At 58.8% G+C, this 21,871-nt stretch overlaps 2 gene segments (V, D, J or C); both read right to left on the bottom strand.

Moving 5' to 3' along the window:
- The window catches only part of LOC121492978, a 107,346-nt gene extending 89,754 nt beyond the window's left edge, over positions 1–17,592 (bottom strand). The window contains exon 1 of the C gene segment in view: positions 17,544–17,592.
- LOC121492976 overlaps positions 3,818–21,871 on the bottom strand; it is a 287,174-nt gene continuing 269,120 nt past the window's right edge. The window contains 7 exon segments of the C gene segment in view: positions 3,818–4,093; positions 4,197–4,312; positions 7,761–8,093; positions 8,197–8,514; positions 8,753–9,091; positions 9,171–9,488; positions 16,986–17,029. Of these exon segments, the coding sequence occupies positions 4,085–4,093; positions 4,197–4,312; positions 7,761–8,093; positions 8,197–8,514; positions 8,753–9,091; positions 9,171–9,488; positions 16,986–17,029 (1,477 nt within the window).

The raw sequence follows: 21,871 nt of genomic DNA, 5'->3' as shown, positions 1-21,871 counted from the left end.
GAGCCAGAACTAGAAGCTTTGGGTGGGGGGCACTGCCTATCTGGCCTTGGGGCAGAGGGTCCGAACAGGCACCCTTCTACAATCTGATCCCTCATCTGAGAAGAGCCAGGAGTAGTTGGGTGGTTATCCAGGAACGTAGGTGGACAGCCTTCTTGTGTCCTGGTCTGTATCCCCTTGAAGTGCACGCAGTGCCCACACGGTGTTTAAGATTTTACATGACTATAACAGAACTGACTGCACAAAGCAGAGGAAATCTGGCTTTTAGGACAGACCATGGCCCCAAGGACAGAGTGTGACCCCAAACACAGAGCGTGGGCAAGAGTACAGAGTGTGGAGCTGAGAAGACAGAGTACGGAGCTGAGGCGAGAGTGTGGAGCTGAGGAGAAAGCATGGAACTGAGGACAGAGTCTGGAGCTGAGGAGACTGAGGAGCTTAGGAGAGAGTGAGGAGCTGTGGAGAGAGCGTGGAGCTGAGGAGAGAGTGTGGAGCTGAGGAGACAGAATGTGGAGCTGAGGAGAGTGTGGAACGAAGGAGGCCATGGAGCTGAGGAGAGAGAATCAAGATGAGGACAGAGTGTGGAGCTGAGGAGAGAGTGTGGAGCTGATGAGACAGAATGTGGAGCTGAGGAGAGAGTGTGGAACAAAGGAGACCATGGAGCTGAGGAGAATCAAGATGAGGACAGAGTGTGGAGCTGAGGAGAGAACCCTGGAGGTGAGGACAGAGAGTGGATATAAGGATTGAGTGTATAGCTGAGGACTGAGCTGGACTTGAGGACAGAATTAGGACCTGAGGAAAGAATGTGGATCTGAGATTAGAGTGTGTAGTTGAGGAGAGAGTGTGGAGATGAGGACAGAGTGTGGAGCTGAGAAGAAAGCAAGGTGCTGAGGAGATAGCAAGGAGCTGAGGACAGAGGAGGGAGGTGAGGAGAGAGGGTGTAGCTAAGTAGAGAGTGAGGAGCTGAGAAGAGGATGTGGAGGTGAGGACAGAGTGTGGAGCTGAGGAAAGAGTGTGGAGGTGAGGACAGAGGGTGAAGCTGATGACTGAGTGGAGCTGAGGAGAAAGTGATGAGCTGAGGAGAGAGTGAGGAGCTGAGGAGGGAGCAATGAGCTGAGGAAGAGCATTGAGGCGAGGACTGAGTGAGGAGCTGAGGACAGAGTGTGGAGTGGAGGATAGAGTGTGGAGGTGAGGACAGAGGGTGAAGCTGACGACTGAGTGTGGAGCTAAGGAGAGAGCGATGAGCTGAGGAGAGAGTGAGGAGCTGAGGAGGGAGCAATGAGCTGAGGAAGAGCATTGAGGTGAGGACTGAGTGAGGAGCTGAGGACAGAGTGTGGAGCTGAGGAGAGAGCACCGAGCTGAGGATAGAGTCTGGAGCCGAGGAGAAAGCAAGGCACTGAGGAGAGAGCTAAGAGCTGAGGAGAGAAGAAGGAGGTGAGAACAGAGTGTGGAGCCAAGGAGAGAGCATGGAGCTGAGGAGAGACTGTTGAGGTGAAGACAGAGTGATGAGTTGAGAACCTAGTGTAGAGCTGAGGATAAAGTGAGCTTCTGAGGAGAGACTGTGGAGGTGAGGAGAGAAAGTGGAGCTGAGGACAGAGTGTGGAACTGAGGAGAGAGCCTGGAGGTAAGGATAGATTGTGGGTATGAGGAGAAAACCTGGAGTTGAGGAGAGTGTGAAGCTGAAAAAACAGTGTAGAACTGAGGAGAGAGAGTGGAGATGAGCAGGGAGAGTTGAGCTGAGGACAGAGTGTGGAGCTGAGGAGAAAGCTCAGAGGTAAGGAGAGAGCCCAGAGGTGAGAACAGAGTGTGGATGAGAATCCAGTGTGGAGCTGAGGATGGAGGTAGTCTTGAGGGCAGAATTAGAAGCTGAGGAAAGAATGTGGATCTGAGGACAGAACGTGGAGCTGAGGTGGGAGTAGGAAGCTGAGGACAGAGTGAGGAGCTGAGGAGAGAGGGATGATCTGAGGAGAGTGCATTGAGGTGAGTATAGAGTTCGGAGTTGAGGATAGAGTGTGGAGCTGAGGAAAGAGTGTGGGGGTGAGGAGTGAGCAGAGCATGGGGTTGAGTACAAAGTGTGGAGCTGAAGAGAGAGAGTGGAGGTGAGGAGAGAGTTAGGAGCTGTGAACAGTGAGGACTTGATGAAAGAGTGTGGAGTGACCTGGTGCAGCCACTCTGGAAAACTGTGTGGAGACTTGCATCGGGGTGCAGGTGTCCCTGCGTTTCACTGTATCTGAATCTTTGGGGTAAATCCCCAGCAGTGCAATTGCTGGGTCGTAGGGCAGGTCTATTTTTAACTCTTTGAGGAACCTCCACACAGTTTTCCAGAGTGGCTGCACCAGGTCACTCCACACTCTTTCATCAACTCCTCACTGTGTTCACAGCTCCTAACTCTCTCCTATCACTCAGGTGATAAATGAGATGCTGACCTCACGGTTGATGCTGAGCAGGGTGACCTCTGGAGTTGTTCCCGAAGTGCTGTGCACAGGAGAAGGACATGAAGTTGGGGCCACGGGGTGGGCGGCTGGAATCGTGTGTGCCAGCTTATACCTTGACATCCTGTCACCCTTGTGCCCCTGATGGGGAGCTCGTGGGGGACTGGATCCCTGGGGATGTACTTGTCCCACTGGATTGGGCCAAGGCCCTAATCCCGCACGACGAGCATCCTTACAAAGGGCACATGCACGCAGCGGCGCCTGGGGAGCGAGATGGCAGGGAGAGGGTGCCTCGTGTCCAAGACAAGGTCGCCACCAACCACGGCAGCCCTGGAAGCCAAGACGCAGCCTGGAGCCAACTCCTGCCCCCAGCGTCCATGGGTCTTGCTGCTCCCACAGGTGCCGTCTTGAGCCGACAGCTGCCCCCAGCACCAGAGCCCCCAGGCCCACATGCCCCTCATGGGGCCGAGGTGCAGTCCATTTAACCAAAGCAAAGCCAGAACCAGAAGTGTCCACCTGGAGCCCAGGCTGGGGGACAGATGTCCCAGGACCACGCCCCTCTCCTGCCTCCATGGCAGCCACCCCTCTGGGGTTGGGCAACATGTGGATGGCTGGCCCTGCAAGCTCTCGGCTGCTCTCCGCACCTCTGGAGCCTCCTCCTGCAGCCTGGCTCAGCCGTCCTCGCCAGGTGCCACCCCACATCCCTAGTGGAGGTCTGCGCCTTCCCTCTCAGCCTCCTGTCCCATGCGCCTGCACCCAGATGCCTGCTGCCATGGCTCCATGGCCCGCGGTCCACACTGGCTGCCCGCACTGTGGCCGGACCAGCCCCCTCTGCATGGCTCCAACTCAGCCATGGCCCTGGGCCCGGCACCGCCTGCCCTGCTTCTGCAGTGATGTGGACATGCCCATCCTTTGCCCTCTGCCTCTCCTCGCCTGCTCACCAGAAACTCCTGCTTTCCCCACACCAGCCACTGTGTAGCCCAGATGTGGGGTGAGCTCCCGCAGTCCTGCCAGCCCCCAGATGCCCACAGCGGGTGGGACAAGCCCTTAGGGTGGCCAGACTTGCTGGGGACGGAGATTGGGCAGTGCACCGTGAGGGGACCCCAAGGCAGAGGCCCCTGCTGGCTGCACACGAAACCCCGAGGCCCACGCCAGGTTCCTGGCACCTGCCGTGTCCAGGAGGTCAGGCTTGGGACTCTCTGAAGCAGGCTGGACGTGCGCGAATCCCGGGGTGCCGCCGGGGTCCCCTTTCCTGGCATGTCCCCTGGCAGGCCTGCATGCAGACAGACCCCCTTCTCACGTGCCCTTCCAAACAAGGGCTGCCTGTTGAGACGCACATGCAGCACCCAATTAGTGCCTTTCGGAACAAAAACACCAGCACAAGGCAGCAGTTTCGCAAAATGTACACGTTTATTTCAAGGCGACATGCGTATACATTGCAAAGCAACGCTCGCAGCGGAGCCGCGGCTGCAGGCTCCCACGCGTCCCGGCATTGGCCAAGTCTCGAGAAGCCCTTGTCTTCGAGCTGGAAGCGGGAGGGACGACGTGCGAAAGATTTAGGCACAAGTTGACGGGCCCAACAGGCTGGGGACCCCAGACCCCAAGGCAGTGCCCCCTGGGCTCCATCTCCCGGGGCTCTGACGCTCCTAGCTGGCCGGTCATTTCACCTGCAGATGACAGACAGTGTGAGATGTTTCCCCGTGGTGCAGGGGCAGGTGAGGCAGGCCTGTGGCTGTGTGCACCCCCCTCCCTCTGCCACCCTGCCGCTACCTTGAACAGAGTGACTGTGGTGCTGTAGAAGACACTGAGGAGGAAGAGGACGATGAAGGTGGATGCCATGGTATTCAGGTTCTCGAAGCCTTCCTCCTCGGCACTCACCTCCCCCCCTGCAGGGGACACAGCACACAGGGGTCAGGCCATGGCCAGCAGGGCCCAGCCCCAGAGCCGCCCCTGGCCCCGGCTGTGCTGCCCTCAGGAGGGCCGGTGAGGGCACATGGCTTCTCAGCCCCCCCAACGCCTCAGTACCTGCCCTGTGGGGCCCAGGGCTCCTGGGTTCTGTGGAGAAGGGTCTGAGTCAGGCGTTAGCGAGGCCTTGGCCACTTGATGCAGGGGTCAGGCCAAGGAAGAACATGGCCAAAGCAGAGTGGTGTGGTGACCCTGAGCACCTACCCTATTAGCCCTGGGGCAGCAGAGAGCTCGGCAGAGCAACACAGACACAGCGGTATGGCTTGGGCTTGGGTGAGACGTGGGGCCCCAGATGGGTGGCTCAGTGTCCCGGGGTGGGGGGGGCTGGTGGCTCAGCCAGGATCACCTGGGACTGAGGCAGGGAGCAGGCCCCTCCACCAATGGTGGCTTGGGGTGCGTGTGCCCCTGGCTGCGGAGGCCGCTGAGGCCCAGCTTCCCAGTGAGATCCCTGCTGGCTCGCCCTCCCTGCTCTGAGTGGGTGGCACATGTGAGAGGCCAAGTGGGGCCCTGGCTGGCTGTCCACCCCACCAGTGCTCGGGGACCCAGGGGCCAGATAGAACGCTGAAGCTCCAGGGAGGGTGACATTGGGGTGCACAGGCTGAGGGCACTCAAGGGGCTCCAGCCTCAGCCCAAGTGGGCCCTTGGGGGCATCTGGAGCTCAGGCTCCCAAGGGCCTGGTGTGCAGACAGGGTCTCAGAGGCAGCCCAAAGGAGGCTCTGCTGCCTGTGGCTGCTGGCAGAGGAGATGCCACTGTGGCCCCCACCCTTCTCTGCCCGGAGGGCTCTGTGCTCCCTCAGGCTTGCTCCCGGGAGCCTTGCTTCCCACCATTTCCAGGGCCTGATGTTCACAGGGGCCCCCCACTCAGATCAGACTCTCTGCGGCCTCCCCCTGCCTGCTTTGTCAGGACAGGCCCAGCCCCGTTCATCCCCGGGTGCTGGGGTTCTGCTTCCTTCGAGCGCCTGGGCATGGGCAGGGGCTTCCCTTGGACCCAGGCCTGGGAATGGCAGCTGTGGTCAGAGACAGAAGGACAAGCAGAGCTGGGGCATGAAGGCCTGCAGGAAGTGACATGGCTGGAGACGACGGGAGGCCCTGGGTTAGAGGGTGTGCAAGGGCTGGCATCCATGTGTGTGCACATGTGTCAGCGTGGCTGTATACATGTGTGAATAAGTGTGCATGTGTCATGTGTGTGCACATGTATCTGTGTCCATGTGTACCTGTGTCCACACCCACGTGTGTGTCTGTGTCCATGTGTCTGCCTGTATGTCTGTGTGTGTGTGCACCTGTGTACACTCACGTGTGTGCATGTGTTCACGTGTCTGCCTGTATGTCTGTGCGTGTGTATGTGGAGCTGCATCTGCGTCCACACTCACGTGTGTGCATCTGTGTCCGTGTGTCTGCCTGTATGTCTGTGCATGTGTATGTGGAGCTGCACCTGCATCCACACTCACGTATGTGCATCTGTGCCCACGTGTCTGCCTGTATGTCTGTGCATGTGTATGTGGAGGTGCATCTGTGTCCAGATGTGTGTGCGTCTGTGTCCATGTGTCTGCCTATATGTCTGTGCGTGTGTATGTGGAGCTGCACCTGCGTCCACACTCATGTGTGTGCATCTGTGCCCATGTGTCTGCCTGTATGTCTGTGCGTGTGTATGTGGAGCTGCACCTGCGTCCACACTCACGTGTGTGCATCTGTGCCCACGTGTCTGCCTGTATATCTGTGCATGTGTATGTGGAGCTGCATCTGCATCCACACTCACGTGCACATGGCTGTGTCTGCATGTCTGCCTGTATGTCTGTGCATGTGTATGTGGAGGTGAATCTGTGTCCACATGTGTGTGCGTCTGTGTCCGTGTGTCTGCCTATATGTCTGTGCGTGTGTATGTGGAGCTGCACCTGCGTCCACACTCATGTGTGTGCATCTGTGCCCATGTGTCTGCCTGTATGTCTGTGCGTGTGTATGTGGAGCTGCATCTGCGTCCACACTCACGTGTGTGCATCTGTGTCCGTGTGTCTGCCTGTATGTCTGTGCATGTGTATGTGGAGCTGCACCTGCATCCACACTCACGTATGTGCATCTGTGCCCACGTGTCTGCCTGTATGTCTGTGCATGTGTATGTGGAGGTGCATCTGTGTCCACATGTGTGTGCGTCTGTGTCCGTGTGTCTGCCTATATGTCTGTGCGTGTGTATGTGGAGCTGCACCTGCGTCCACACTCACGTGTGTGCATCTGTGCCCACGTGTCTGCCTGTATGTCTGTGCGTGTGTATGGGAGCTGCACCTGTGTCCACACTCACGTGTGTGCATCTGTGTCTGAGTATCTGCCCATATGTCTGTGTGTATGTGGAGCTGCACCTGTGTCCACACTCACGTGTGTGCATCTGTGTCTGAGTGTCTGCCTATATGTCTGTGTGTATGTAGAGCTGCACCTGCGTCCACACTCACGTGTGCACATGGCTGTGTCTGCGTGTCTGCCTGTATGTCTGTACATGTGTATGTGGAGGTGCATCTGTGTCCACACCCACGTGTGTGTGTCTGTGTCCATGTGTCGGCCTGTATGTCTGTGTGTAGGCAGGCACATCTATGTCTACACACATGTGCGCATGCCTGTGTCCACATGTCTGCCTGTATGTCTGTGCATGTATGTGGAGGTGTGCTTGTGTCCACACTCACGTGTGTGTGCCTATGTCTGTATGTCTGCCTGTATGTCTATCTGTGTGTAGGCAAGCACATCTGTGTCCACACCCACGTGTGCGAATGCCTGTGTCTGCGTGTCTGCCTGTATGTCTGTGCATGTGTATGTGGGGACATCTATGTCCACACCCACATGTGCACATGCCTGTGTCTGTATGTCTGTGTGTGTGTGTGTGTGTGGAGGTGCATCTGTGTCCACACCCATGTGTGTGCATGCCTGGGTATGTGTGCCCATGTGCACTGTATACATGTCTGTGTCCATATGCATGCATGTTGCTGTGTGTCCATGTGTCCACGTCTGTGTGCATGTGTGCATGTATGTGGCTGTGGGAGCAGCTAGAGGAGCAATGAGCATGGGCTTGGTCTGCGAGGAGCACAGCGACCTCCGGAGGCTGGGTGGGGGAAGGGATGGTGGTGGAGGGTGGTCTGGGGATGGCGGCAGCACAGCCAGGGCCCTTGCCGGCAAGAGCATTGCTTACTCAGGACGAGCATCTTTTGAATGGATGTTTTTATTTCTAATTTTGATAAAATGCCATATCTCAGCCCATTGACATGGTTAGTTTGCACATGTGCACACACAGCAACGGGTCACCCGCCTGGAGTGGGCGGCCCAGCGGTCAGTAGCAGGTGCTGGCTGTGTCAGATAAAACCAGGGACACGTTGTACAGGGTGGGTTTACCGGTGGACTTGTCCACGCTCCTCTCGGTCACCACATGGGGCAGGGCCTCGTGGCCTACAACACAGGTGTAGGTCTCCCCGGCATTCCAGTCCTCCTCACTCACGGTCAGGATGCTGTGGACAAAGTAGAGGCCGGGGGCTTGGGGCTCGGGCATCGGGGCGCTGGTCACGTAGCTGTCAGGGGGCACAGGCTGGCCCTTCTGCAGCCACTGCACGAACACATCTGGAGGTGAGAAGCCTTTCACCAGGCAGGTAAGTGAGGCTGATTCCCGCAGGCTCAGCTGCTCCCGGCTCGGGGGCAGGACGTAGACAGAAGGCATGTGCTTGTTGACATCTGTGGGAGGAAAGACAGTCGTGAGTTCAGATGAGGGGCTGGTGGGGAGAGGCGCCCAGGGGCTGTGGAAGAGCCCTGGGGCAGAGGAGGAGTGGGCCCCTACCCTTGGGCCTGGAGATGGTCTTCTTCAGTGGTGAGGGCAGATCTGTGTGGGTCACTGTGCAGGTGAACTGCTCGCCTGACTCCCATTCCTCCACGCAGACGGTGGCCTCCCCCATGGCACTGAAGGTGTTGTTGGGGTGGCTCTCAGAGATGTTGGTGTGGGTTTTCAGAGCCTCGCCATTCTGACGGGTCCAGGAGATGGTCAGGCTGTCATAAGTGGCCAGGTCAGTGACCAGGCAGGACAGCTTGGCCGACTTGGTGTTGAAGATGCTGGCAAATGAGGGGGGGATGGTGAAGATGCTGATGCCAACGGGTGTATCTAGATCAGGAGAGAGTTTGCATCAGTGACTGGACATGAAATCAGGCAAAGTGGAGATTTTCCCCAAAGAATGGAGGCCCCATCCATGGGCCTTCCTCAGCTGCAAGGACCCTCTGGAGGGGAATGCTAGGCCCCCACCGCCCCGCCCTTGGCCGCTGCAGGAAGCCAAGGCTCGGGGAGCAGCTGGCCCGAGTGGACACCAAGCCCAAGGGCCTGCAGTAGTGGTGGGGTCACTCACTGGGGGTGCACATGGAGGACACGTTCTTCTGGAAGACGATCCCATTGTGCTCAACGTGGCAGGTGAACACGCTCTGGCTGAGCCAGGCACTCTCGGTGATGGTCAGCATGCTGAGGATGCTGTAGGTCACAGGTCCGTGCTCTTTCTCCTCGGCCTCTGCCTTCCCTGTGTTGAAGCCAGACTCGATCTGCTTTCCATCACGGAACCAAGACACGGAAATCTGCTTGGGGCTGAAACCTGCAGCCTGGCAGACGAGCTGGGACTTGCGCTGGCCATTGCCAGAGAAGGCATCGCGGGGTGGGATGAAGACAGTCACGTTGGGAGACGTCGGAATAGGCCCTGGAATGAGGGGACAGTGCGTCAGCCTGGCTGGCCCACACTACCCATCCGGCCACGGGGAGGAGGGCCCTGCTCTCACCTATGATGGGCACGTTCACAGATTTGTCACCATTGGAGTGCTTGACGTTGCATGTGATGTACTCGTCTGAGCCCTGGATGATGTCCACGGAGGGCAGGAACACCTGAGAGGTCGCCACATACTTGCCCTCTCTCAGAACCGAAGGGAAGGTCTTAATGTCCTGGTTGTTGATTGCACTGAGGTTCTCGTACTTCCAGGAGAAGGTGATGGAGCCAGGCAGGAAATCCCGGGCCAGGCAGCCCATGGCCACCAGGGTCTCATCAGACAGGGAGTTCTCACAGGTGATGAGGGGGAAGAGGTTTGGAGGGGATGGACTCTCTGAGGACCAGAGAGGGACAAGAGATGGGTGAGAAGCTGTGTTCTTTTCATACTCTGCCAGGCGGGCTGTGGCCAGCCCTGCAGCTCCCTCACCTCACTGCCACAAAGGCTGGCCTCGCAGCATCCCCAGCCCGGGGAGGAGCCCAACAGTGCAGTGGATGACAGTGCTGACATCGAGTCCTGCCGGGAAGAGGAGGCGCAACTGCCCCCACCCTGCCGCAGAAGCCCAGCTCTGGACTTGTGGGATGGCTTGGCCTCGGCCAGTGTGGCTTTCCCCCTGAGACACAGGAGCCAGGCTGCCACACTCAGTCACAAGCCTGAGAGCCATCTGTGAGGCAGGTTGATAGAATAGAGAGGAGCGCCCCAACCAACCAACCAGCCCTGGCCAGTGTGTCTAGGGTCAGCGAACGGTGTGCATATGAGGAGTCGGGTGATGCAGATTCCCCTTGGCCCATCCTTAGCACAACTAGGTTATTGAGGTCACATCAAGGTTAGTCAGGACAGCCCAGCAAGGCCAGCTCACCCCCCGACTAGAACTAAATGCCCCAGTGCAGATGAATCTAGCCCAAACTACGACTTCAAACTCCTGGGTCAAAGCAACTCAGTCAGTCCATTTCTGCTGGACTATCTCAGTGACCATGGCTAACCAGCTCAGTGCACCAAGCCTAGTCCCAGTTCATTCAGCCTAATTCAGCTCAGCTCTGCCCAGCTAGGACAGTTCAGCCCAGCTCACCTCAATTCAACTCAGGCCACTTCAACTCAGTTCAGCACAGCCCAGCCCAGCTCAGCCAAGCTCAGCTCACCCAGCTAGGCCAGCCTGATTCAGTGCAGCTCAGTCCGGCTCAGCCCAGCCCAGCCCAGCCCAGCCCAGCTCAGCTCACCCAGCTCACTCCTGCTCAGCTCAGCCCAGCTCAGCTCACCCGACTAGGCCAGCCTGATTCAGTGCAGCTCAGTCCGGCTCGGCCCAGCCCAGCCCAGCCCAGCTCAGCTCACCCAGCTCACTCCTGCTCAGCTCAGCCCAGCTCAGCTCACCCGGCTAGGCCAGCTTGATTCAGTGCAGCTCAGCCCGGTTCAGCCCAGCTCAGCCCAGCCCAGGTCAGCTCAGCTCAGCCCAGTTCATCCCACCCAGCCCAGCTTAGCTCAGCCCAGCTCACTCAGCTCAGACCAGCTCAGCTTAGCCCAGCTCAGCTCAGCTCAGCTCAGCCCGGTTCAGCTCAGCTCAGCTCAGCTCAGCTCAGCCCAGCCCAGCCCAGCTCAGCTTGGCCCAGATCAGCTCAGCTCAGATCAGCTTACCAGCTCAGTGCAGCCCAGTTCAGCCCAGCCTGGTTCAGCTCAGCTCAGCCTGATTCAGCTCACCCAGTTCAGCCCAGCGCAGCTCAGCTCAGCCAAGCTCGTCCCGGTTTAGCTCACCCAGCTCAGCCCTGCTCAGCCCCACTCAGCCCCGCTCAGCCCCACTCAGTCCCACTCAGCTCAGCCCGGTTCAGCTCAGCTCAGCCCAGCTCAGATCAGCCAGCTCAGTCCAGTTCGGCCCAGCTTTGCCCAGCTCAGCGCAGCTCAGGGCAGCTCAGCCCAGTTTAGCTCACCCATCTCGGCCCTGCTCAGTCCAGCTCAGCCCTGCTCATCCCAGCTCAGCCCAGCTCACCCAGCTCAGCCCTGCTCATCCCAGCTCATCCCGGCTCAGCTCAGCCCAGCTCAGCCCTGCTCATCCCAGCTCAGCCCAGCTCACCCAGCTCAGCCCGGCTCAGCTCAACCCAGCTCAGCCTGGTTCAGCTCAGCTCACCTCAGCTCAGCCTAGCTCAGCACAGCTCAGCCTGTTTCAGCACAGCTCAGCCCGGTTCAGCTCACCCAGCTCAGTCCAGCTCAGCTCAGCCCAGCTCACCCAGCTCAGCCCAGCTCAGCCCGGTTCAGCTCACCCAGCTCAGCCCAGCTCAGCTGAGCCCAGCTCACCCAGCTCAGCCCAGCTCAGCCCAGCTCAGCCTGGTTTAGCTCACCCAGCTCAGCCCTTCTCAGCTCAGCCCTGCCAAACTCACCCAGCTCAGCCCGGTTCAGCTCAGCTCAGCCCAGCTCAGCTCAGCCCAGCCCAGCCCAGCCCAGCTCAGCCCAGCTCAGCCCAGCTCAGCTCAGCCCAGCCCAGCTCAGCCCAGCTCAGCTCAGCCCAGCCCAGCTCAGCCCAGCTCAGCACAGCTCAGCCTGGTTTAGCTCACCCAGCTCAGCCCTGCTCAGCTCAGCCCTGCCAAACTCACCCAGCTCAGCCCGGTTCAGCTCAGCTCAGCCCAGCTCAGCTCAGCCCAGCCCAGCTCACCCAGCTCAGCCCAGCCCAGCTCAGCCCAGCCCAGCTCACCCAGCTCAGCCCAGCTCAGCACAGCTCAGCCCGGTTCAGCTCAGCTCAGCTCAGCCCAGCTCAGCCCAGCTCACCCAGCTCAGCCCAGCTCAGCTCAGCCCAGCCCAGCTCACCCAGCTCAGCCCAGCCCAGCTCAGCCCAGCCCAGCTCACCCAGCTCAGCCCAGCTCAGCACAGCTCAGCCCGGTTCAGCTCAGCTCAGCTCAGCCCAGCTCAGCCCAGCTCACCCAGCTCACCCAGCTCAGCCCAGCTCAGCACAGCTCAGCCCAGTTCAGCTCAGCTCAGCCCAGCTCAGCCCAGCTCACCCAGCTCAGCCCAGCTCAGCTCAGCCCAGCCCAGCTCACCCAGCTCAGCCCAGCTCAGCTCAGCTCAGCCCAGCCCAGCTCACCCAGCTCAGCCCAGCTCAGCCCAGCTCAGCCCAGCTCAGCCCAGCCCAGCTCCACTCACCAGCTCAGTGCAGCTCAGTTCAGCCCAGCCAGCCTCTGGCTCAGCTCAGTTCAGTTCACCCAGCTCAGCTCACATGAGCTCAGCCCAGCTCAGGCCAGTTTAGCTCACCAAGCTCAGCCCGGTTCAGCTCAGCTCAGCTCACCCAGCTCAGCCCAGCTCAGCTCAGCCCAGCCCAGCTCACCCAGCTCAGCCTAGCTCAGCTCAGCTCAGCCCAGCCCAGCTCACCCAGCTCAGCCCAGCTCAGCCCAGCTCAGCCCAGCCCAGCTCCACTCACCAGCTCAGTGCAGCTCAGTTCAGCCCAGCCAGCCTCTGGCTCAGCTCAGTTCAGTTCACCCAGCTCAGCTCACATGAGCTCAGCCCAGCTCAGCCCAGCCCAGCTCACCCAGCTCAGCCCGCTTCAGCTCAGCTCAGCCCGGTTCAGCTCAGCTCAGCCTGGTTCAGCTCACCTAGCTCAGCCCAGCTCAGCTCACCCAGCTCAGCCCAGCTCAGCCCAGCCCAGCTCACCCAGCTCAGCCCAGATCAGCTTACCAGCTCAGTGAAGCCCAGTTCAGCCCAGCCAGCCCAGCTCAGCTCAGCCCTGCTCAGCCCAGCTCACCCAGCTCAGCCTGGTTCAGCTCACCCAGCTCAGCCCAGCTCAGCTCAGTTCAGCTTAGCCCAGCTTAGCCCGGTTCAGCTCAGCTCAGCCCAGCTCAGCCTAGCCCAGCTCCACTCACCAGCTCAGTGCAGCCCAGTTCAGCCCAGCCAGCCTCTGGCTCAGCTCGGTTCAGCTCACCCAGCTCAGCTCACCTCAGCTCAGCACAGCTCAGCCCAGCTCACCCAGCTCAGCCTGGTTCAGCTCAGCACAGCTCCGCTCATCAGCTCAGTGCAGCCCAGTTCAGCCCAGCCAGCCTGGCTCAGACCAGCTCAGCCCGGTTCAGCTCACCTCAGTTCAGCTCACACAGCTCAGCCTAGCTCAGCCTAGCTCAGCTCACCTCAGCCCAGCTCAGCCCAGCTCAGCCCGGTTCAGCTCAGCCCAGCTCACCCAGCCCACCTAGTTCAGCTCAGCCCGGCTCACCAGCTCAGTGCAGCCCAGTTCAGCCCAGCCAGCCTGGCTCAGCTCAGCTCAGCCCGGTTCAGCTCAGAAGTGCCAGTTCAATGTGGTTTAGTTCAGCTGCGCTGAGAACTGTTCTGGGCAGCCCAGTTGTCCTGTCCAGTGCAGCCCTGAAAGCTGGGTCCTGGACTCGCTAGAAAGTTTCAGGCCAGCAGACCTGCTTGCCTTTTGAGCTAAAGCTGTCTTATCCAGGAAAGCTGTAGACCACAGCCAGGCTCGGGGTCACTCCCTCCTGTGCCTACCCCTGCCCTTTTTGTCCTTGCGGATTTCTGCACTTGGGTCCCCTTTGTGTCCAGGCCCTGCCCCGGCCTCAGCCTGCCGGTGGTGCCCAAGCTTTATCAATCAATCACTCCCATCTCAGTATCCCGGGGAAAATGCTTCCTGACAAGTCTGAATCCATTAAGAAATTTTACAAGGATTGGGGAAGGTTTCCTGTCATCGGGAAAAGCTCATCTTTGCTTTAGAATAGGCAGTGCTGCTTCTGGGCTAAGTGTGCTTGGATCCTCCCCTTGGGACTTGGCCCTTGGCCGAACTCCCGCTCTCTGAGTCTAAGGTAGGACCCCTGACTTAGGTAAATTTCCTCTAAATAAAAATCATCATTACATATGACCAAAAATGCATCTTATCTGAACTTGCACTTCTAATTCTGCTCTGTATCAGAAAGCTCTCTACCAGGCAGTGGGCTACTTTCAAATGCACAGTAATGACCTCACATCCAAAGCCACGTTCACAACAGAGAGTGCCTAAGTGGCCCTCTAAGTTAGGATCCTAGGATCTGTAGGTAAGAAGCCCCGGGGCACCACTTTGCACCATTTCCTAGACACGATCTTTAGAGAAAGTTGAATGTGAGGGACCAAGGCAATGGTCACTCAGGGATTCATACAAATAAATATTGTCTCACTGAGCAGTCATTAAAGAGTGATTCCTCATCAACAGAAAACCAAAACAGCAAATAGCAACTTCCCAGAGGAGTAGATTTGGCAGCCGGGGCTGCCTCTCTTACCAGTTCGGCTCCCTGGTCACCGTGCGGGCTTTGAAGACTTCCTCCAAGTCCATTAAAATCGGTTGGTCGATGGGTAGCCGGTGGGCCTAGTGGCAGAAGCCACGCTGGCCTGCCCCCAGCCATGGCAGGCCTGGGGGACCCCAGCCACAGCGGGCCTGGGGGGCTCCTGCGGCCTGAGAGCCAGCACAGCTCCCTTCTGACTTGAGACCTGACTAGGCTTCCTCTCCCTCCAACAAGAAACACGCTTTGCTGAGATCATTTGGGACCATCAGGCACGTTTCACCTAAGATTTGTCTCAGCAGGAAGGCTTGAAAAGCTGAGCCCAAGCCCGCTTTATCAGCCTATCCAAGTGCCTCTTAATCACAAACAGAAAATCTAGCTTAAAAATCTGCGAACACAGTGATTGTGGAAACGGTGCTTCTGGGCTCTAGAGAATGGGCTTGGGTTAACGACCGCCGGCAGGAAAAACCAATTAAAAACTGTTACAGACTTGATGGGATGAGCACTGGGTGATATGCTATATGTTGGCAAATTGACCTCCAATAAAAAAAATAATTTAAAAAATAATAAAAATAAATAAATAAACAAAAAACCCATTACACAAACATGTTGATCAACTGTCCTGAAGACAGTTTAATTTCTTAGACATTCTTTGGAAATGGGCATAATGAGCTAAGACTGAAAAATTAGATTCAAGTAGTTAAAAAAAGGAAAGCTTCTCAGCTTCTGCCAGCATCGCGGTCTTATTTTAGAAATGCAAATTGCACAGGTGTTGTTTTGCACTGTGGCCGTGTTCAGCTTCGCTGGGCTGGGCAAAACAACCCGAAAACCATGGCTGCATAACCACAAACTATAAATTTGCCAAGTGTGTTTTCTTGCTTCCTAAAATAGACAGTCCATGTGACCCGCTTCCTGCCACCTGCAGGTGCCTGGCCCCATGCCGCGGCTCAGCGAAACCCAGCACCACCACTTCCAGAATCTCCAAATTAATTTTTAAAAATTAATAAACTTAATTTATGGTGGTCAAAACTCAAATCTCGCAGCAGGACAGGACAGCACCATGTCACTATTTCTTGTATCAACTCCAGAAACATAAGATTCAACTGATACAATTAAAAAGTCTCATATACTTGAAAATCTCTCACATTTTAAACTCACAGATTTCCTATATTTTTTTCCCCTCAGAAGCCACTTCAAAGATGTCCTGTCCTTCACTAGTTAGCACTTAGGAGGAGCAGACCCCTTGGTCTTAGACGCTGCCCGGCAGGAGCCGAGCCCTGCAGCCCCCCAGCCCCACCCTGGGACCCACACTGGGCGGACCAAGCATCCCTCCTCACCCAGACGAGTCTCATAGACACAGCCTAGCACAAAACATCACCCGTGATTCTGCGGGAAGTCTCTCACTGCACGCTCTACAAGTGACATTCTCGTGGATCTGCACACACATGAGCCCTGCACACTCCTTAGCCCATACCAACAGCCCCACAGTCCTGCTGCCATGGGGGTCCAGCCCCCAGCCCCTCCCAAGGGTCAGTGATTCCCCTGGGCATGCCGGCATTACTCTGGTTTCAGAAAGGCATCAGACAATCAAGAGGCTCTGACTTCCCTCAGGCTCCCAGTCCTCGTCCCCTCCCAGCCAGCCCGACCCTGGGGGTCACGTCCTGAGGACCCGCCATCAATGCTCAGAAAACCCCAGAGAAAGGAGCAGAAAATAAAGGCCCCAGGAGGGCCTCTCTTACCTGAGGACACGATGAGTGAGGTGCCATGGCCCCAGTAGTCCATACCATAGTAATCACAGTGGTGAAATCACCATCCACACCCGACCGAAACCCTAGGGGCCTGGCCCGGCATCGCCCCGACTCCGAGGCTTGCACTATGTCCGGCCCGTGGAAGCCCATCCTCTGAGTCACTGTCACCCGGAGGCTCTTAGACCCTCCACTGCCCCTGAGACCCTACATCCCGGCCACTGCCTGCCTGGGCCGCCTGTCTGCCGGCCAACAGCCCCCAACCATTGGGGACACAGAGTCCAATCTACCCCAAGGGCCGTCACCCCAGAGAGCGGGTGTGTCAAAGCCACAGATCCCTATTCTGCTGACTACGCCACAGCCACAGCGGCCCCCAGGAAGGCTCAGATTAGGTGGCCAGACCAGGCAAAGAAGCTGCCCCGTCCCTCTCTGCGGCCGTCCTCGGGGCAGTGGAAGGGCCATCTCTGGCGCTCCATCTCTGCCTCCACTTCCTGAGCCCCAGAACGCCCAACACCGTGAACCCCCAATTGCAGCCCGACTAGGGAGGGTGCAGACCCACCTGAGGACACGGTGACCAGGGTCCCTTGGCCCCAGTTGTAGAACCAGTTGTCACAATATGACAACCATGCTGGGACCCCAGACAAGAAATGGGACCCAGAAAGGCCTTGGACCTCAAATCACAGCCATTGGGGCTGAGAGAACCAGGTGGCCCCAGGAGCCAAGGCTGCCGGAGGGCCAGGTGGCAAGGGACCGCTGACCCATTGGCTCCTTCCCGAGTCCTTCTGGACCCCAGACCCAGACACCCTCATTTTCCCCCAAATGCAGCAAAAAGCCCCGGAGAGAAAGAGGAGAGAAGGGTTGTGAGGACTCACCTGAGGAGACGGTGACCAGGGTTCCCTGGCCCCAGTACTCAAAGTTGTCACATTGCCAAGGGCCCCATTAGGTGGTGTACAAAAACCTCACTCCCACCCACTGCCCAGCCGCCCGGCCGCCACAGACGCCCCAAGTCCTCTGGTCTGTGCGCCCCAGACACAGCCCGTTGTGCCGGCCTGACTGCCGCAGGCAAACCCCCATGGCCCCCAGAAAGGCCGTCCACAGAGCGAGGACCTCACAGCCTCCAAAGCAGCTCCTGGGCTCCCCACAGGGTCCCTCAGAGACCCAGGAGTCTCTGGAAATTGCTTCCCTGCACCAGGACAGAGGGGCGAACAGAAAGCTGTCTTACCTGAGGAGACGGTGACCAGGGTCCCCTGGCCCCAGTAACCAAAAGCATTGCACAGGGACACAGTCCCTGCTTCTCCCCTGACATAAACCCTCCCCGGCCCCCTGCATGGGCTGTGTCTCGATGCTGGAGGGTGCCGCACGCAGCTGGCTTCCCTGCCCCCAGCCACATGACCCCACGGGAAGACAGACACAGGTAGGGGTGCACTTACCTGAGGAGACGGTGACCAGGGTGCCCTGGCCCCAGAGGTCTAAGTAATCATGTTCACACTGATACATCTGCCTAGTCCCCAGCACACAAAAAGCCGGGCCCTGATACAACTTCTCCTTCCCAGCCGTCAGCTGTCCCCAGGCTCTCTTGCCTGGCTCTTGGCTTGCTTACCCCCCAGGGCCCAAGGGGGCTGCACCACAGTCCTGCGGGGCCCCAGGCTGGATCTCAGGCTAACGACAGCAGGGCTCCGGGGCTCTGGGGCTCCAGCACTATGGCCGTGGTGGAGCTGCGAGCAGCCCTGGGGACATGGCCTGGGGCCCATGGAGCAGCTGCAGGGGAGACTCATCTGAGGAGACGGTGACCAGGGTGCCTGGGCCCCAGATGTCAAAGTAAATGTCACCCAGTGAGCTGTCCCTGTGCTGCAGCCTGAAGCAGACCCCACAGCCAGGGTCCCCAGGGAGATGCAGGAGCCGGAAAGTCTTTCCTCTGCTCGAATAAATGTCCCGCCCCGTGCCCCGCGTGATCCCTCCTGCCTCAGGCCCCTGGGCTGCCATGTGGGTGTCCTTCCTGACAGCTGACCGGTTGTGATCCTGAGGGCACATTCTCCATACACGGCCCTCACCACCAGGGCCCCATCCAGCCCTCTGGCCATGTCACGTCCACTTGCCATGTCCCTTCTGAGCAGACTAAGCACCCCTCTCAGCCTCCTGGGGCTGCCCGCTGACCCACGCTGGGTCTGCAGTGAGCCTGCCCCATGAGCCTCAGGCACCCTCGGACCGCTGGACCACCAGGTTTTTGTAGAGCTGTCAATCACTGTGTCCCCAGTTAGCACTGTGGTTCCTGCCTGGGCCAAAACCCCCAGGGCCAGAGGGGTGCTGGGTGGGGCCTCAGAGCTGGCACGGGAGACGGGGCTGCATCCTCCCAGCCATTCCCACATCAGCTGCAAACTGGTGGCCACTACGAACAACAATCCCAGCATTGAAGGCTCTCCTGCATCAGTTTTCCTTTGCTCTTCCTGAAATTAGAGAAGGTCCAAGGCTGCGCCCATGGGCCACCTGCATTCAGGCCACGTGGGCCTTGGGTGGTGGCACAGGTGGAGGGGCAGGCAGCACCAGTGCTTGCTGGGCCCCTGGTCCCCACCCAGGCCCCGGGGCCCCCAGGGGGTGGACAACCACCAGCCCGCCCCAGGGGCCTCCCAGAGTCTCGGCCTGCAAGGCTGCTTCCCCCCTGGCCACGTCTGTGCACACAGAGCAGCACATCAGTGTCCTCGTGAACAGGCCCCTGGGGGCCAAGGCAGTGCCCACTGTGGCTGCCACATGCCTGTCTGCCCCAACTGCTGGTCATGGAGAAGGCTCTCAGCTCTGCATGCCCCTGGCTGTGGGGTGGGTGCAGGGGGAGGGGCATGAGGGTCCAGGGCCCAGGGCCGCCCCACCCCCACCCCACACAGGCTGCTGTCCCCAGACACCACCCATCAGGCTGGGTGCCAGGACCTACAGGCTCCCCGGGCCCATGCTGGTGAGGCAGGTGTGCTCATGTGTGGGCCAGGGACTGGGAGGGGGCGATGACAGGCTTGCTGGCAGAGGGGTCAGTGAAGAGTAAGTTGCCAAAACCCCAGGCTGGCCATGCGCCTACGGAGGAGGCTCCATGTAGTTGAGTGGCCTGTGTGCCCCTCGAAGAGGCTGATGGGTGTGCGGGCCCTGTTTAGAGTCTCTTTCTGGAAAGTTCTGTCCAGTACGGTGTGAAGAATGGATCCAGGAGGCCTGGAGGCAGCAGGAGAGGGAAGCCTGGATGCTGGGAGATTGTTAGGGAGCCCCTGGGGTGGCAGGTAGGTCACAGGGTCTCCTGTGGGAGGTGGTGGGATGAGGATGGGGGGAGCAGGGAGGGCAGGACAGTGCGCCTTGCAGGGCTGTGCACCCAGGATTCAGGGCTGAGGCTGGGGCTCTAGGCTTCTGGCCTGGTCTTGGGAAAATGAGGAGAAGCAGGCCCAGCGAGGGGTGTAGCTGTCGATGTCACCTCGGGGAGGCTGACGACAGGTGTGGGGGGGGACCCGCTGCCATGCTGGGGTGCAGAGCCTCTCTGGACATGGCTGGACACCAGCACATGGACAGTGTCCAGTCGGGTGATGACGGCCCAGCCGGGGGAGAACCGTAGGGAGGCCCTGTGTAGGGGCAGAGCAGCCTAAGGGGCCCGAGGCACCTGTGAAGGAAGCCAGTGGGGGAGGGGAGGCAGGGATGAGGCAGGGACAGTGGAGAAAGAGCAGTGGTCTGTCATGGGAGGGGGTGGCTGCAGCCTCCATGAGAACGGCTGGCCCTGGGGACCCGGGCTGGGGGGCAGGGCAGGTTGAGGGCTGGGTTGTGGCCTCTGGTCCCTTCCCATCCCCATGCCCGGGCCTCCTGGGAACCCACAGGGGTAGCTCCTGGCTCACAGGCAGGGCTTGTTGAGCCCCAGCCCCTTTCTGGGATCACTGTGTTAAGGTCTCAGCCTTGGGACCTCTTCTCTCCTTTTAGGGAACAAGGGTAAGCTCTGCTCTGGCCCTTCAGGAAGCACCTGCTCTGGCTTTCTAGAACCTTCAGTTCCTGGCTGGGGGAAGGGCAGGTGCCCTCTGTGCCCTGCAGGCCCATCTCTTCCAGCTCCCAGCCCTAGGCCCTAGCCCTGCCTCTCCACCATGGCAGAGACAGAAAACCAGGCAGGTTGCAGGTGCCGTCTGGCCTACAGAGGACCCATCACAGCTCTGGGGGACCTGCGCGTCCTGTCAGGCCCTTGGGGAGGATAGCACCTAACCTTGGCATAGCTCTTGAGCCTTCCACAGAGAACTGCACACTGTGTGCAGTTTGGATCGGGGCAGCTGAGCTGGGTCTGTGTGGCTGGCTGTGCTCATGCTCAGTGCTGGGAGCCTGGCCCTATCGTCCAGGGAGAGGACATGGGCGTTTCAGGTGTGCACCTTGGCGAGGGCTGGCTGTGGTGTCTGGACCAGCATAATGGGGTGGCCAGGATTGGGCTAACTGGTGGGTCTTCCAGCCTCTGCTCACAGCTGCAGGCTCCTGGCTCCCCTACGCCTTCCAGAACAGTGACTGGGAAGGTGTCTCCTGGCTGACTCAGCTGCCCTGAGCAAGACTCAGAGTTGAGTCAGAGGCCGAACTCCAAGGCAGGTGGGGAGACCACCCTGTTCAGTCAGGACATGTCCACGCAATTGCTTCTGAAAAAGGCGGTGAGCTAGGAGTGGCTGGCCTGGGGCTTGTGGTGCTGCCATGCCTTGGTGAGCTAATCTTGCTGCAGGGTCTTGTTCCCCCCGGAATCGAGCACGGTGGTAGACCAGATGGCCAGAATGCAGGTGTGCTCTGAGTACTGACCGCTGGTCCTCACACTCACAGGGAGAAGCTTTGTCTCTGAGACTTTACCTCTGGTGGCCTCTGCCAGCAGGGAGCTGCTTCCTGAGCCTGACGCTCCAGGAGGAAGGTCCATATGGGTGAGAACACAAGAAGAAAGTCCTCTTGCTACATTTCTCAGGCCAGAAGCTGCAAAGAGCAAATAGCTGCTGTTGCCAACAAACCGAAGGTTGTGAGAAGCCACCAAAGGGAACAGAGAGGAATAAGAAACAGAATTTCCCTCCTCTGAGACCCTGTGACGTAAGCAAAAAGGAGTAAAAACCAGGAAAAAAAGGCAAGAGCTTACAAACAAATATGAAACAACAAGGGGAGGGGCTCCAAGTCCTGCTATGGGAAGAACAGAAGACCCCAGTGGCTCCTGGCAGCACCACCCTTGTCCCTGCAGCTCAGAGAGGTGCTAGGTGGTTAACAAAGCCCAGAGAGAAGGGGCCAGCAGGCCGGGGCAGTCATCACTCTCTAGGGCCTGGAGCAACTTCAGACATGAGACCGAGGGTTGACCAGTGGGTAACCAGGGCTGATGTCGCTGAGGGTGTAGGGTGTTGGGTGGGTGTCTCTGTGAAGGGCGTTCCTTCATGGCAGGAGAGGGGCTGCTGCAGCCACCAGTGCCCGAAGCCAAGGGCCCAGCAGGAGGTAACGCACTCTCATTGCCATCCTGGCTTTTTGTACAAGAAGGGAAGCCTCGACATCTTCTGTATCTCCTTGTCCAGAGTGAATCCCATGTCCATCTCGGGTCTCCCTGAGGGTCTCGTCCCCTGGACCTGGCAGGATTCTTTCACCAGGCTGGACAGACAGCTCACGTCAACCTGCTTTCTTGGTGGCACAGAAGGGCTGCTTCTGAGAATGGCTGCAGGGAATGGGTGGGTGGCCACAATGGGTGGCTCAGGTCCTGGGGCCACCACCCTCCATGCCCGCCCCCAGCAAGAGTGGGACGTGCCCGTCCCTG

The sequence above is a fragment of the Vulpes lagopus genome, chromosome 6, assembly GCF_018345385.1.
Source record: "Vulpes lagopus strain Blue_001 chromosome 6, ASM1834538v1, whole genome shotgun sequence".
Lineage (NCBI taxonomy): Eukaryota > Metazoa > Chordata > Mammalia > Carnivora > Canidae > Vulpes > Vulpes lagopus.
The sequence above is the reverse complement of the archived record's forward strand: the minus strand, read 5'-3'. Positions and strand labels throughout refer to the sequence as shown.